The sequence below is a fragment of the Aquila chrysaetos genome, chromosome 5 (genome assembly GCF_900496995.4).
Source record: "Aquila chrysaetos chrysaetos chromosome 5, bAquChr1.4, whole genome shotgun sequence".
NCBI classification, from domain to species: domain Eukaryota; kingdom Metazoa; phylum Chordata; class Aves; order Accipitriformes; family Accipitridae; genus Aquila; species Aquila chrysaetos.
The window spans coordinates 14,477,220-14,492,618 of NC_044008.1; the positions used below are offsets into that span (position 1 = coordinate 14,477,220).

A 15,399-nucleotide genomic window follows, 5' to 3' on the forward strand; every position below is an offset into this window, starting at 1 on the left:
GTCAGCTAAAAGCAAAAGATAAGATTTTTCAGGATACAATTAAAAAGCAATACAGAGAGATTATGCCATTGATGCCCCTGCTATACCTACCTGTTCAGTGAATCAGAATGGATTACTTCAGTCTCCCAGTCTTCTAGACTGTCAGTCTAGCATCTTTCACAAGCACTACAGTCACACAAATTATTAAAAAGCTTTTCTCTACACCATCAGTGTTATACATCCATTAGAGGCCACTCCAGGCCAGAAAATATCTGTTGCAAGAAGTCTTCCTAGGCCATATGCTAGTAATAAATAAAAAAGCCTGGAAAAGATCATTTTGTAACAACAATCTTAGTTTTCTTCTCAAGTCTGTGTGGTAACTTATTAAATCAATCCGTTTAATCTCTGTATCAGCTATAGCAAATTTTTATGTATACGATCCGTTAGTTCATGTTTTGACGTTCTCTTTCATATTTCTTGCCTATATATCTAGAACATGGCACGCCCTCACTTTCATTTTATGTAGGTCACAGATGGCCTACAACATATCCAGCACTCTTCAAATATTAAACTAGATCAACTTAGGTCTTCATCTTCTCTATCTATGCCTTTTAAGAAATATTCCAGCTACCACACCTCCTGTTTTTTTAAACTCACTACTAACCAGAGTCTGAGTTCAGAACTTTTCAGAAAACACAGATGTTCTGTCTGTATATTCTACTCCTCATACTGGAATGTTTTAATATGTTCATAAAAGGATGATTAATTTCCCACTCTTAATTTGTATTATATTTCAAGAAACATTTATAGAAGGTGAGCAGGCAGAAAAAAAGTATGTAAAAACATGCACACTGAAAGATACCTTTCAATTTTCTACGTGAATTGTTATGGAGACCTAGCATCATGTCCTGTTAGAAATGGCAACAGATATAAATTTACAATCATATTCAGAAATAAATATTAGTTAGAAAACACGACAATGATTTGAAGATTAAAATAAAGAATTTTTGGAACTGGGATTTTTTTTTTTTTTTTTTTTTTTTTTAAGATCTTTCTCTACATGCATAACAGCAGGGTAATGGAATTTCATCTGAATGAAGTTAAAGTTGCCCCATCACATGTTAATGAAACACACAGATCAGCATCTGCTCATCTGAACTAGATCTGTCTTCAAATATTTCAATTTCAGTTGTTCACTTGTGACCAAAAATCCAAGTCATATTTATTTTTAAATTTTACCTCTAAAACACCTCCTGAAATTTAAATAACTGCGTGGCCTTCCATTTTCTTTTTAATTCTTCTATGAATTCCACTTGCAGAGGTTATACTTTGCCTCTTCACATGTCAAAACAAAGGTAGAAGGTCCTACTTTTCTTGACATATTTGGCTTTCTCATGTGGAAAAGGATCACTCTCAGAGTGTTTTCCACAAGACACTGAGCTGTTCTGTAGTTGCTGTTATCAAAAAACGGTTCAAAGACATATGGTTCACATTGCAATTTCAAGGATGTAAAGTGACAGATCATCATCACAGAATTCTGCAAAATAAGTTTCTAGCAAAAAAACCTTGTGTCCTGGTTTTGGCTGGGATAGAGTTAATTTTCCTTCTAGTAGCTGGTATAGTGCTGTGTTTTGGATTTAGTAGGAGAATAATGTTGATAACACACTGATGTTTTCAGTTGTTGCTAACTAAGTAATGTTTATACTACGTCAAGGATTTTTCAGCTTCTCATGCCCAGCCAGCAAGAAGGCTGGAGGGACACGAGAAGCTGGGAGGGGACACAGTCAGGACAGCTGACCCAAACTGGCCAAAGGGGTATTCCATACCATGTGATGTCATGCCCAGTATATAAACTGGGGAGAGTTGGCTGGGGGGGGTGGATCACTGCTCGGGAACTGACTGGGCATCGTTTGGCGAGCAATTGCATAGTGCATCACTTGTTTTGTATATTCCAATTCTTTTATTATTATTATTACTGCCATTTTATTATTATTTTCTTCCTTTCTGTTCTATTAAACTGTTCTTATCTCAACCCACTAGTTTTACTTCTTTTTTTCCCCAATTCTCTCCCCTGGGGAAGTGAGTGAGCGGCTGTGTGGTGCTTAGTTTCTGGCTGGGGTTAAACCATGACACCTTGTCATTGAAAAGACACGGTTTCAGCACTTGTTCTCAGGAACAAGTCAAAAGCAGTCCAGCAAAAAGGGATGGGAAGGCCAGCCATGCAATGTAACCCTGGGCATGCCCTTCCCACGTATACAATGCAGCAGAACTGGCCAACTTACTCTGCAGGAGGAATGAGTAGGAAGGTGTACAAATCAATTATTTCCCCTACTCTGCAAACGTTTTGACAAGGAATATGATGACATTCAGGATGGGATATTTGATGATGGGTTCTTCTGTTTGTTTTACAAGCAATTCAGAATAATTACTGAGAAAACACCTTTTGGTCAATATGAAGAAATTCAGAATAATTACTGAGAAAACACTTTTTAGTCCCTCAGGATAGAATAGCTTTAGATAGCTAGAATGTAAATATTTGTGTCTGAGGCTGTCTTGACTCCATTTCTAGTTGATGGAGCAAAATCAGTCCATCAGGACATGGTTCACTGTAACTTAATATAGATTTTAAAACTTTTCATAAACAGAGTGGTTTTAGATGCTCATTTCTACATCAGGGTGCATAGGATGATGTTGTCTGCATGCCTATTTCTCTCCATTAACTAGAAAAGCACACTAAGTGACTAGCTCAGATATACTTTTACTGTGCAGACACTTATATATAGCTAGAACCAATCTCATCCAAAATAATCACATTAATTCTTCTGTCATCCACCCTCCTTCACCTCATGTGAGAAATTAAATTGTAAGGTGGTAAGGACAGAGACCTTGTGCAGCACCTAATGCAACTTCAGATATTCAGCACCATTTTCAGCCTTAATAATAAATTTCATGGCAGATCCACCTGTTGATCAGCCAAATCACAGGGATTTTTTCCTAAAAACATACTTTTCTGAATCAAGCTTTTCCAAGTCTGAGCTACTGTAGGATTTGTTTCAGCTTATTCTGTCACTCTTCATATTTTAAATAAGCAATATTTGCAATGTTTACTAAGAATATAAACTTTTCGTGAGATTTACTCATAACCTGCTATCAATTTTCCACACTGCTCCCCCCAAATGTTTTCCAGTTTTCATTTCCATAGATAAAGAGATTATGTCAATTCTTAACTATTCCTCATTTATCAAGAGGCATTCTTTTGTCAACAAGCTTCATATTCTGAAATATTCTCTTTCAAATTAACTGTAATGCAGCTTCTTCTTTTGTTCAACATACTGTGGCAAGCCCCACTATCCCCTATCAAATGAACACAAAAAGCAGCAGAGGGTCTTTGGGGGAGGAGGAGGGATGTCAAGTATAAAGTCAGTAGCTAGAACTGACTGCAGCTGGCAGGGCAGAAACAGTGCAAGTATTCACCAAAGTGATCCAACATATTCTTTAATATACCATTTTGCTACCTTGTGCTCTAACATTGTACATGTACACAGCCTCAGTACCTTCCACCCTCATCAAAACCTGGAAGGGGTCCATGGTACAGATACAATGCTACAAATTTATTTCATATGTGATACAGCAAAATCATCTGCATTGAAGTAACAGGTGGGGTGTAAGTACCTAAAGAGAACATAATCCAGATAGGGATATGTAAGAGCACATTAGGCAGGGAGAGGAAGACAGGGACCGTATCAGAACTAGTCCAAGGAGCGTATCTGTACAAAGAACATAAAATTATAGCCAACTCCTCGACCACTGATTCTGAACCATCTTTCATGCTATTCCTGAAGTTGTAATTATATTCATTATTATATGTGCAGGGAAGTAAAAGACATATTTAATAAGTAAAGGCTTGCAAAATTAAGATCCTGACAGGATATCTGTGTCCTTACAACTCTGCTGAAGTAAACACCAAGGAGCAAGTAAAGCTACTTCGGCTAAAAGACAACGGCAGCAAAAAGTAAAGCAGGTAAAATTGGCCTTGAGTAGTCTTAAACCTGGAATTAGACATCAGTTCTAGCCACCACAGAAGTGAAGAAATGGGGACCCTCAGTATAACTATTTTACCACAAGGGCTAGTTTTAGTTTTGAAATTGTACTTAACTGAACCAGGTTCTATACAGATGCTCAGTAAAGAGATGGTTCATTCCCCCAAACAGGTTGTGATCCAAGTTGTCAGAGAAACCAGTCAAGTTATTTTTAAGAAAGAGATAGATAAAATTTATGAAGAGTGTTAATTATGTCACCTGGGGGCTCAACAGGTTCTTTCTAGTCTTATACCTTCCTAGTCATATCATCTTAAATCAAGAGATCTGCAAGAGAAGTAATGAACTCTACCCTAATTCTCCAATTTACTTAGTATTGTGTCCTAACTTATTTTTATGAATAGCTGGTGATTCTGGAATAGATTATGTGCATACACTAAATGGTTAAAGCAAAGTGATTAAAAAACTTAGCATATACAGGCTGTTTTTAGATATATGTTATCAAGAGAGGTTGTGCAGTACTTGCTTAATTAATCTTTGCTGTCTTAACAGATGAACCAGATGTACTATTATGTTCTTTGTTCTTCCCTAAAGAGGGGATGAGCCGATTATTTATCTCCAAACAATAGGAGTTCATGTACCACAGTGAAGAATTTTTTTTTTAATCTGGGAGGCAATCACTAACAAGCTTCAGCTGCAACTGCTTGATGTAAACACAGTGTGAATTTGTTCCTGGAGTATTAAACAGTGTTCCCTCTATTAAGTACATGAAACCAATTTCTAAATAAGTATGTAAAGAAAGAGATGGAAAGGTCAGAGTTTGGAAGGAGTGAAACTCTGTTTCATCTTTCATGTATTCATATTTACTACTTTTATACACTAACACATTTTCATAGATAAGTTAAAATTTGAAGCTTCAAATACTGTTTACAAATAATGTGCCGAGAGAACAGAAGTTAAAGAAACTGTCGGTTGATGCAACACATTCCCTATGTTACATAGCATGCAATCTAAGACATGTGAAGGCCACAAAAGAATATATAACACTGAGTTCACAGGGCCACAAGAACTATTTGTGAAAGCTATTATTAGTTAAAGCACAAGGTAGCAAAATGGTACATTAACAGATTCATGGATTCTATAAAGCTCTTCATCAGTACTGTAGCAAACTTGCATACCCACCTCAAAATCACATTTTTTAATTTGATTGTATTTGAAAAGTAAAAATTATTGTAAATCAATTTTGGAAAGCCGTAACATATAGCTACTTACTGCTTTATAAGAGTCTGAAAAATCTTAGGGAGATGCTACTGAAATAAAAAACTAAGATTAAGTAACAAGAAAGTTTTGAAATGAGTCAATTTTTCTAGGTAAAAGAACAAATTTAGGAATTCTCTTTATCTTCCTGATAAACTCGATCTTCTCTGAAGTCCTCGCTCCCTCCCTCTCAATAGCCTTTCACCTGTCATAACCAAAATTTCTTCCATAAAACTGGTTTTCAATAATTCACAACAGTATCTCGTCTTAAATACCTTAAGTGTTTTTAAGACATAGATTAAGTGCCAAGCTGGGCACTATTATACCAGAAGCTCTTTGCAGAAACAAGGTAAGTTTTCTACCTTAATTACTGAAAAGAAAGAATTCTAATAGAGTAGAAAGGAATTTGATTAAGAAAGCCTCCCAAGAGACTGTAAAGCTGTATTAACAGTATACCCCCAAAATGAAAACACGATCAAACTAGGTCAAAAAACATAACATAGCTCAAACAGTTTTTTCTAAAAGATCTTTTCTGTATCAGCTAAAACTAAAAGGAATCAAGCGTATTAGTTTCTTCAAAATTTTAATTAGGAAGTACTACTTGAACTAAGAATACTTTTATTTTCATTCACAGCCATGCTGAGACTTAAAAAAAAAAAAAAATACAGTCAGCTATTTGGTTAAAATAATGTTTTCTCGTCTCCTTTTGCTTAACAGCAGGCTCTCTCAAGCTGCCATAGTTAGTGCTAAAGTGTTAACCTATGTTGCTATGCTGTGCATCACACTAAAGTTCCCATTTCAGCTCATGATCTTCTGCCAGATTAGTCCAGTGACCAATAACAGAAAATAAGAAAATAAGAGTTTATTACCTCTTATCACCATCTTCCCAAACCTACTGAAAATCAACAGAGTACTGATCAATAGATTACTGCGCTTTCTAATCAATAGACAGATCCAGCAAAATAAAACATGTTTGATGTATAATACACCTATAAAAGAATATAGGCATTAGGATCAAGTACAACAGTAATAATATAAACTTATCCAAAAAAATGCAGCTACAAATTTCCCAACCGCTAAGAAAGCTGTTCTAACAATTTAAAAAATCTTTTAGGTATGGGGAACCATGAAGTCACAGGATCAAAAGGTTGCATTACAAACCCATTTGGACAATAAACCTGCAGGGGATATACAAATTATATAATAATGTTGTATATGACATTATATAAGACTAACAAGTATTCTCTGCTGGCAAGATGTGTCTACGTATCTTCCCTCACACTGAAAGAGAAATTTATTTGGACCAGTAATGAGAATGAGATAACCCCAGAGTCTACAGTTTATATTTGATCATTCTTGTCATTGGAAGGCTATGAAGCAAAGGTCTTCTGATAAACTAGATAGAGAGGTATACCATAAATCTTAACTGTTCTTATGAAGAAAAAAAGAAAAGAAAAAAAAGAAAAAAGAAGCTTTTAAGACCTTTTCCATTTAGTTCCATTTTTTGGTAAAAGTAAATGCTCCCCGCTACAAGAAATTACAGCAGGACCATTCTGGGGATGACAACTCCCATGGCCAGACTGGATTAAGCTGTGTAATTTTATGTACTTTCCTCTGAAGGAAGAGGAGGACAGTGAAATGCAAACAATCATTTGCAGATTAAATCAACAGGGCAGAAGCAGACGTTGATGACATCCTCTCTTGCAATTTAAGCCTAGAACTCAAGTTATAAAAATAGGGAAATACATAACAGTATGTTTGTTTATATCCCAGAAACAAAATTTAAGAAAATGTACATAACACAACTCCAAGAGACATTAACTTTTACAATCATCTCACTTCTGAATGTTCACTACTTGATACTCAATAATTCAACATTTTAACATATAAAATAATTATTCAAATATATCAACATTTTTGTATACAACTATTTGAATCTTTACCTAATTTTGAGGTACTGCTGCTCAGTACTGCCTAATGGGTGTATAAAGCAAAGTAAGACACTTTCCAAATTCAAATGTATCATATACTGTAATTATGTCTTGAATCAGCTCTCAATATTATCTATCAGATTAAAAACCTTCTTTAAAAAAAAAAAAAAATTCAACAAGAAAACTCACCACAATATGAACTTCAATCACAAGTTCTGAATGCTAAATTCATCTGAGAACAGTATAGAAATATATTCTACCAAGAAGTCATCCCACACCCTTATGTAGCTGATGTTTGCTACAAACTTCTCAATTATTTCAGGTAAAATTTTAGCACTGACTCTACCTGACTACCCAGAAAAAAGACATGCACAACACTTTGGAACTTTCACAGTAAAGGGGAAGCAAATAAAAGTGGTTTCAGAGAAGAAAAAGCAGAATCAGCAGGAACTTTCATTTTTCCAGCACTTTGCTTGTTTTCAAAAAGACTCATGACAAAAAAATAATCTACTTACGGACATATAACCAGTACTAGAGAATGTTCTGTATTTTTCACACACTCTAAAATAAAAACAGCTCCCACTCATCTTCATTCTGCTTCATAATAAGGCCTCTTAGGGAATAGCATAGCACAACACACTTTTTAACTAGACCTTTTTCTCTGGAAACACTCACCTGCCTGCTCACTTTTCAATGGAGAGTATTCTATTAGCGTTAAAGGCTCTACTCAGGCCAGATGTAAAATGTTCCTATGAGCAGTTCCCGCAATAGCAAGGAAAGCTGGAACACAATACAGAACAGCTGATCTAGCAAAAATGAATAATTCTCATTCTGCCAAGCATTGTCAAGTGTAGAATGGAAAACTTCGTATTTTCAAACTTTAATACAATCTGAGCTTACAGAAGCAATTACAGTGTTTTCTATTTGAAAAAAACTGTTAAGTTGGCAGTATTCCTCTTTTATCAAATTTGCTACATCAAGGTGATCTAACAAAGCACTAACAGAGTTAGTACTATAATCCTGATGTGGGTATCTGATGTCCAAAAAGGCTATGCCATAATAAAAGCAAACCCTTCATCAAATAAGTAGATAACAAAATCAGACACCTTTCCCATCTTGCAATCAGAATTTTACCATAGTTGGCAATATACAAAAAAAGGGAAGTTTAAATATGAAATTCTCATCTGAAGAAGCAAGATATAAAGTATGCTTCTAACACAACAGGGACAAAGAAATCTTGCAGGTAAATTGCCACATACCATTCCAGTTTACATACCTAATACTAGCTATTCCTTAATCTATCCATGTAAGACAGACAAGAAAGCAAGACAAAAAGAAAACAAACCTCTCAGATTTTTATGCTCCAGGAAAGGGCACTACTTTTTTTTTTTTAAATAAAGGAAATTACATTCCTGTGGCTCCCTCCAGCTGGAAGCATGCTATGTTCACCAGTGTTTTTGTGTATTTCTAATAGACCCATATTACATTGGCACTTCACACACTACTCTGAATTTCATATCTGCAGACTTACTCTAACTTCAGGTAAAAAGCTCTTGCTCTGTGGCCAACAACTTGCAGTGCTGTTTATCGTTCTGCCAGATTGGAAAATTTTAAGTTTGTTAACCTTTGTTCCAAATTCTTACACATTTGTACCTACATTAGTTTCGGGAATTTGTAGTACTCTTAGGGAAATTCAGATGCTTTTCTTAGATCCAGTATTGAACAGATAAGAAATGTCTAATAAATGAAACGTAGACTATGATGCGTAAGATACCTGATGTGTCACCATATTCCCACAGCGATAAATAGCCTTTGTAGAAATCTGTTTCCAAATGTACTATAATCTACCTGAAAATATTCGCTGAATATGAGCAACAGTAAAACCAAACCTGATTCTGAATGTGGAGACCAAACTTTAAGATGACCTAACAGTCCAACTTTAATGCATTAGAGTGAAAATGCAAACAGAACTGAAGTTACTGATCAGTTACCTAGTCAGTAATTTTCAGCTATTAGTATATTGTGAGAAGTTATCACACCTCTCTGCACAGATGTCTTTCCAAACATTCAGGGATGTATTAATAGGAATAAAATATGCGAAAGTATGCAAGACAAAGGCTTTAATTCCATTTTACCTACTACAGGTAACATCATAGCTCAAAAGTACAAGTAGATCTAGTCAATCCTCTTTATGAAAAGCATATTTCACAACAAAGCAGAAGCAAGATAAAACGTGTAGGAAATGAAAAACGGTTAGAAGAACTGAATTGATTCGAAGAAGCAATTGAAAAATCATTTTGGTAGAGGAAAAAGTATTGTTTAATTTTGGCTTGGAAACCATAACTATGACAACAAAAATATCTACTTGCTTACTGGTTATGATATGACATTAAACAGCCCTTGTCCCCTTCAATGTAAAATAAGCTGATATAATTTAAAGCAGTGCTGATAATTCTTGAACGTTTCATGCATAAATTGACTCATGTGTCCTACACTAAGGCACATTTTCATAAAGAGAATAATGTTATATTTCTGTCTAAATGTGAGAAACCTAAAATGAAATACTACTCTTCTACAAACCAGAACTGAATAGACTCTCAGAACCTTTGCAAAATGCACTTGTGGGAGGCATTATAAAGTTTCTTTGTATCCCTCTGTTCTCTAACAATTGCACTTGGACACAATGCACATTTCATATTCTGCACAGTGGGTCCATGTGGACACACAAATCATACTCCTGGTTGTTCCCTAAGCCTGAAAAAGCATCAACTGCTGTACCTGGGTAAGGGAGCCCTATGACTTATCTGTTGTTGTAGGATGCAGACAACATACCCCATAGTTGCACTGCTTTTAGCACTGTGTGAAAGTACATTCACACTTTTTCATCATTAAAAAAATAATGTTTTATCTTTTAAAATTCTTCAGCCACATGCTCAACCTAGCCATATATCCAACCAGAACATCAACTGTGCAAGTTCCATCCCAGGCACAGAGTGTAACTGCCCAGTGCTGGTGGCAATACCATATTCAACTTGTTAAATTATTACACAAAAGCGCATCTGAAGAAAAACATTTAAAGATCTTGTCCTCTGAAATGGTTGCAGAAATCAATAGTGCTTTAATGTCTGTTATCTCTTGGTTTAAAAACCAAGCAAATAAATTCAAACAAATTCAGTGGCATGTTACAGTAACACATAATGTGTTAAAAACCAGTATCATGACAAATTAGAACTACTAAGAAAAACATATGAATGTTCTGGAGGAAAAGGAGCACTGAAAACTTCTCAAGTGAATATAGACCTATATTCATATATGTACTGACATCAATAATCTAAAATTAAAATAAAATTAAAAAAAATCTTACTTCAACTGCCTCTCAAACAATCCTCACTAGATGTGTGAATTATTTTTTTTTTTTTAAATAGCACAAACCCAACTTTTATGGAGGTAACTGAAACAATTTTCATTTGCAGAAGCAGAAATTTGCATGTTTGTTTTTTCTCCCTGGTGCTACTCCCCTGTACTAGTTAGTGAGGAGAAAGAAAATGAATGAGCCCAATTCTTTCTCACGCAACCCAATTACAGCAAGAAGTTACAGCAGAAAAAACTTAGTCTCGTATCAATTGCAAAGATAATGCATCTGAAAGGAACTTGTTAACTTTTTGTTTGAAATAAGTATGAGACCATTTTACGGACTAATTAACATTAAAAGGCAGAAGTGAGATTAAGAGTCAAATTTTAAGTTGAAATTCTATTTAGTGAAAATGAAACATTTTCAATAAACCCTAGCATTAAACAGAAAATTGAATTTTTGCTGCTTATTAGCATAAAAGTTTCATTTTTTAAAAGCTAATAACCAGAATTTTCATGTGAATAGAAATTATGCACAAAAAACATGAAGCAATAAGAAATATCACAAAATCAGCAACATGACAGATCTTAAAGCAGCTGCTAGTCCTTCTTGAATCTTGACTGAGATTGTTGATCAACTTTAAAACCAAGGCATGCTATTTTCTGACAGAACATGGGGAGAATTAATAAGTATTTGGTTCATGTACAGCTTTTCAGTTTACAAATTAAAGAGCACATAAAAATTAATGTTGAATCAGTTAAGAAGCCAAATATTTGATTTAAAACATTTTAAACTTCTGCACAATTCAAGAATGATTTCCATGCTGTAGACACAAACAAGAAAATAAAAGCTTGCGGTATCTACCAATAAAATGGATCAATACTGCTAAGGATAACCCGGCTCCCAAATATTTACTTTATTTGAAAAATATATTTACAGAATAACTAATGGCAAAAATCAGTGAAATATAAACTGTTTTAAACTATTCCAAGAAAAAAAATGCAATTATATATTATGCTCAGATTAAACTACTTCCAAAATCTATTTTAAATTCTATTGTATTTTATATTACTTTACATTAGACATTTCAAGAATTTTTAACTAAAATTTAATGCAAAAATTGTTTTAATAATTAAAAATATAATAAAAATATAAAATCTCATTTTGGTATAAACAGATTGAATTTCAACTTCTTTGCCCTAACCCAGTTAAGGTTTACTAGAATCTTTTTCTATCTTCATAGATTAATCTGCATAGTCAGAAAAATAAAAAATGACAGATAACACTGCCATCTAGTGTACACTCTAAATTAGGATGAAGCATTTGAATTTTTTCATTCTGCATTTTAGTCTAAGGGGGAACTACACTCCATATACAAACTATGTCTTCAGTACTACTTAACTGTGCATTGGAATAATGACATTTCTCCTCTCATCTGGAATGCATGTTCAATATGCAGACATACTGATTTTGAAAATACACGGTAAAAGTCTGTTATATAATACATTCAGGACTTAAGTATACCAAGATGGTTTTGATAGCCAAAAATGAAGAGACTGTACAGCTAACCACCAACACAAAAGTTTTACCACATAGTGGTCCCAGTTGTGTCACCACCATCATCCCCTTTCACATTACTTGAATAAATTAAACTGAAATTTGCTCCCCGAGACTGTCAAAGTTCAGGCAAAGCTCTAAATTTCACAGCTGCAGTTGGACAGTCAATTGTTTTGCTTCTTGCCTGTTCTTTCATCTTATGCCTTAAAGGTTGCACTCTTTCCATCTTAAAAATGAAATTTTGTTGAAAGATCACAGTGACAGTGTCTTCAAATGCTTGCAGAAAGGCAGGCAGAAAGGCTTAAAACAAGAAGTACCTATGTGGTGGATCATCCGTAGATTTAGAGCACAAGTGAAACCAATCTGAACACTACTTGGATTGTATCTCATTTTCTTTTGAGTTTCTATAACAGTCTCATAAGACTCCCGTTTCGTACTGAAATAAACCTAGATCAATCGTTGTTGATAAACTAACATCATTAAACAAGACAACCACCTTTTGCCTCAGTATTCTGAGTTTCAGCTTCAACACTTTGTGTCTTAAATCAAAAAATGCACTACCTAGAGCAAAACACAAAACCAGCAACCTGTAAGGAAAGGGGTGTGACCAATACCTTGACTGACAACTCAAGCAACAGACTTCACAGTACACTGAATTAAAGAATCAACACAACATTCATAAAAAAGGATTTATCTCAGGCTACATTTGACACTAGCCAGAAAAAAAAAAGTGAATAGATACAGCTGACCAAATTTATCCATTTTTATGAACAGTAAGGTCCCTGTGCTCTTTGTACGCCAAAGTTCCTATAAGTGGCTACAAGACTGCAGGCATCATCCAAAGTCTGGTCAGAAACTGCCTGCCTCAGCCACCTTTGGTGTCCCTTCATATGGCATTTGCCCATAGGAAACTTCAACATAGCTCTGAAATACAGAGTTAGGGTTCCTTCTGAAAGCACAGTGAATTCGTGAGGTGCCGTGAGATGACAGAAGAAAGGCAAGAAACAAGTACGGGATGCATAAACGTGTCTAAACTTGATTTTTTTTCAGCCACTTCCTGAACACCTCTGAAAGCTAATCCATTGACATCTCAAGGGGTGTAGACTGTAAGCTGAAAAACCACTCATCTAATTACAAAAAAGTAAATGCTTGTATTAACAGATTTTTTGTGGTTGTCTAAATTTCTCGTGCCTCAGATCATATAATAACCTTTAACTAAAGAAGCATGAGAGAAAATATTATGTGAAGGTGTCAGTTGCCTACTGCATCTGTAAAGCACCTGGGTCCCCACCACTATTAACAAAGATATTCACATACCACTCATTAAATAAAGTACTACAATTATCTAGCTTCTCTATTGCCTGATTTTACAATATGTATATTTATGGTTGGTTATTCTAAAAAGTTGGGAGATTAATTTTGCCAAACATTTGTGTGAGCACTGAACAGCGATGATAAAAGCAGTAGCAAAATTGTTTAGGTATCTTGAGCATATGTTTCCTAGAACTTTACATGAATACAGACGTCAGATTTAAATAATCCTTGGTTAAACTTGAGACCTAACAAGGAAAGGTAGAAAATATTTCTATAAGTAAAAGTTAACCACAACTGGAAAGCAGGAAAGAAATTGAGATATTCTAAGGTGGACATGAAAGATCTAAGGATCAAGCTGACAAAAACCCCCCTATCTTTACTTATACAGAATAAGTATTTACACTTGACAAACTCAGAGCTCTAGAGAAAACTCTAGATTTACTTAATTCCACTCAACTCTATAGTTATGCTGCCATCTAGTGAAACGGGATACTGACTCTCCTCTGCAAGACAAGTTGGTCCAAATGAAAAACATTATCCCTAAGATACATGTATCACAGTAAACACTTTTCACCTCCAAATACCTTATTCTTCCTCTGCTCCTTCCTCATCACTACATTTATGTTACATGTGTTCCAATGTGACTAATTTTGGCCATAGGACAGTGAACTTTTATACACTTAACTTGAAATACAAACAGGCTAACAGACTTCAATGAGAAGCCAAGGAACTAACCAACACAGATCACAGTCCAGGATCAGGAAAAAGTTAGCTATTAGAAGGTTTCAGATCATCACACAGAAAGTCTTGAATTCATAGCTATTAATACAGATAAATATTACTCTGAGCCTTCAACTTAAATTACTGTTGTGGTTGTTTTCTCATTATTTTTAATTAGAATGATGACTTACAAAAAACAATGTAAAACCTTTTCAAAAATGCCAGATACTAAAAAGGAAATAAAGAAAGTAAGTACACACTCACCTGGGAAAATATATTTGCAGTTGGAGCAACTCTGTTGTCCACAATACTATATAATATTGCTAACAGTCTGTCCAAGGGAAATGGCTTTGGCCCAAGGAGGTGATTACTGGTCTGCAACAGAAACAACACTTTTCAATCCAATAGATCTTTCCTGGAGTACCACACGATGTTATTCTCACATCTTTTTAGTCTCTGGGGAGGCACTGTAATTCACAGTAGTGTTTCACACAGCCACTTACATATTATGGAAAACACTGAATACATGCTTATTGATCACAAAGACATAGACAGAGCTCTACTTAACATGGCAAGAGTTCAAACTGCACGATAAATAGCAACATTTTTGAGCTATAACAGAAGATCTGATGCCAAATTTCCTGTCGCTAGTTATAGATTTACTTGTCCTATTAAATTACCTTGCCCAATCTAAGGATTAAAGAGGAAAGACTGCATATTATGGCATTCTCACAGTGCACATAGTTTTCTTCAGTTTATCAACAGTAAGACAAGTTGGGCTTCTTAAAAGCACAGAGTTTGTAGCTAGTGAAAAAATGTAAAGGTTTAGATTTAGTCTATTGTCTACAGTCAGTCTATAATCCATGATCACCTACAAAGTACTGCACATAACAGAACAATAGCTTTACAAATCTATAAAACTATCAAACTACTTTTAAGTATATTTTAGTGTGTTTTGCTTACTGAAGACAAATATTTTACTAGCATTTGCACTTTGAAAAAGCATAAAAAGACAAGATTCTGCTAAAGTATCAACATATCCACTTTCTTTGAATTGTTTTAGCCAGTCTTTTCACTTCCTCTCACAGAGGTGCAAAATCATAACAAGAGTTCCTCATCTTAAATGCCATACTAAACTACTCCAATAAACAGCCTTACGGTCTAGAACATGAGTAGACTAACTTGGCAATGGGGACCAATTCTAATACAGGAAATTATATTTAAACATAGGAAAAAAACCCAAACTTTTTTT

General features: G+C 34.8%; 1 protein-coding gene across 6 annotated transcripts in view; it reads right to left on the minus strand.

Moving 5' to 3' along the window:
• ORC5 (origin recognition complex subunit 5) overlaps window positions 1–15,399 on the minus strand; it is a 75,271-nt gene that overhangs the window by 25,841 nt on the left and 34,031 nt on the right. For all 6 annotated transcript variants that reach the window (XM_030015584.2, XM_030015586.2, XM_030015585.2 and 3 more), the window contains one exon: window positions 14,412–14,522. In XM_030015584.2, coding sequence (XP_029871444.1) covers window positions 14,412–14,522 — 111 coding nt within the window. The remainder of the gene's footprint in view (window positions 1–14,411; window positions 14,523–15,399) is intronic.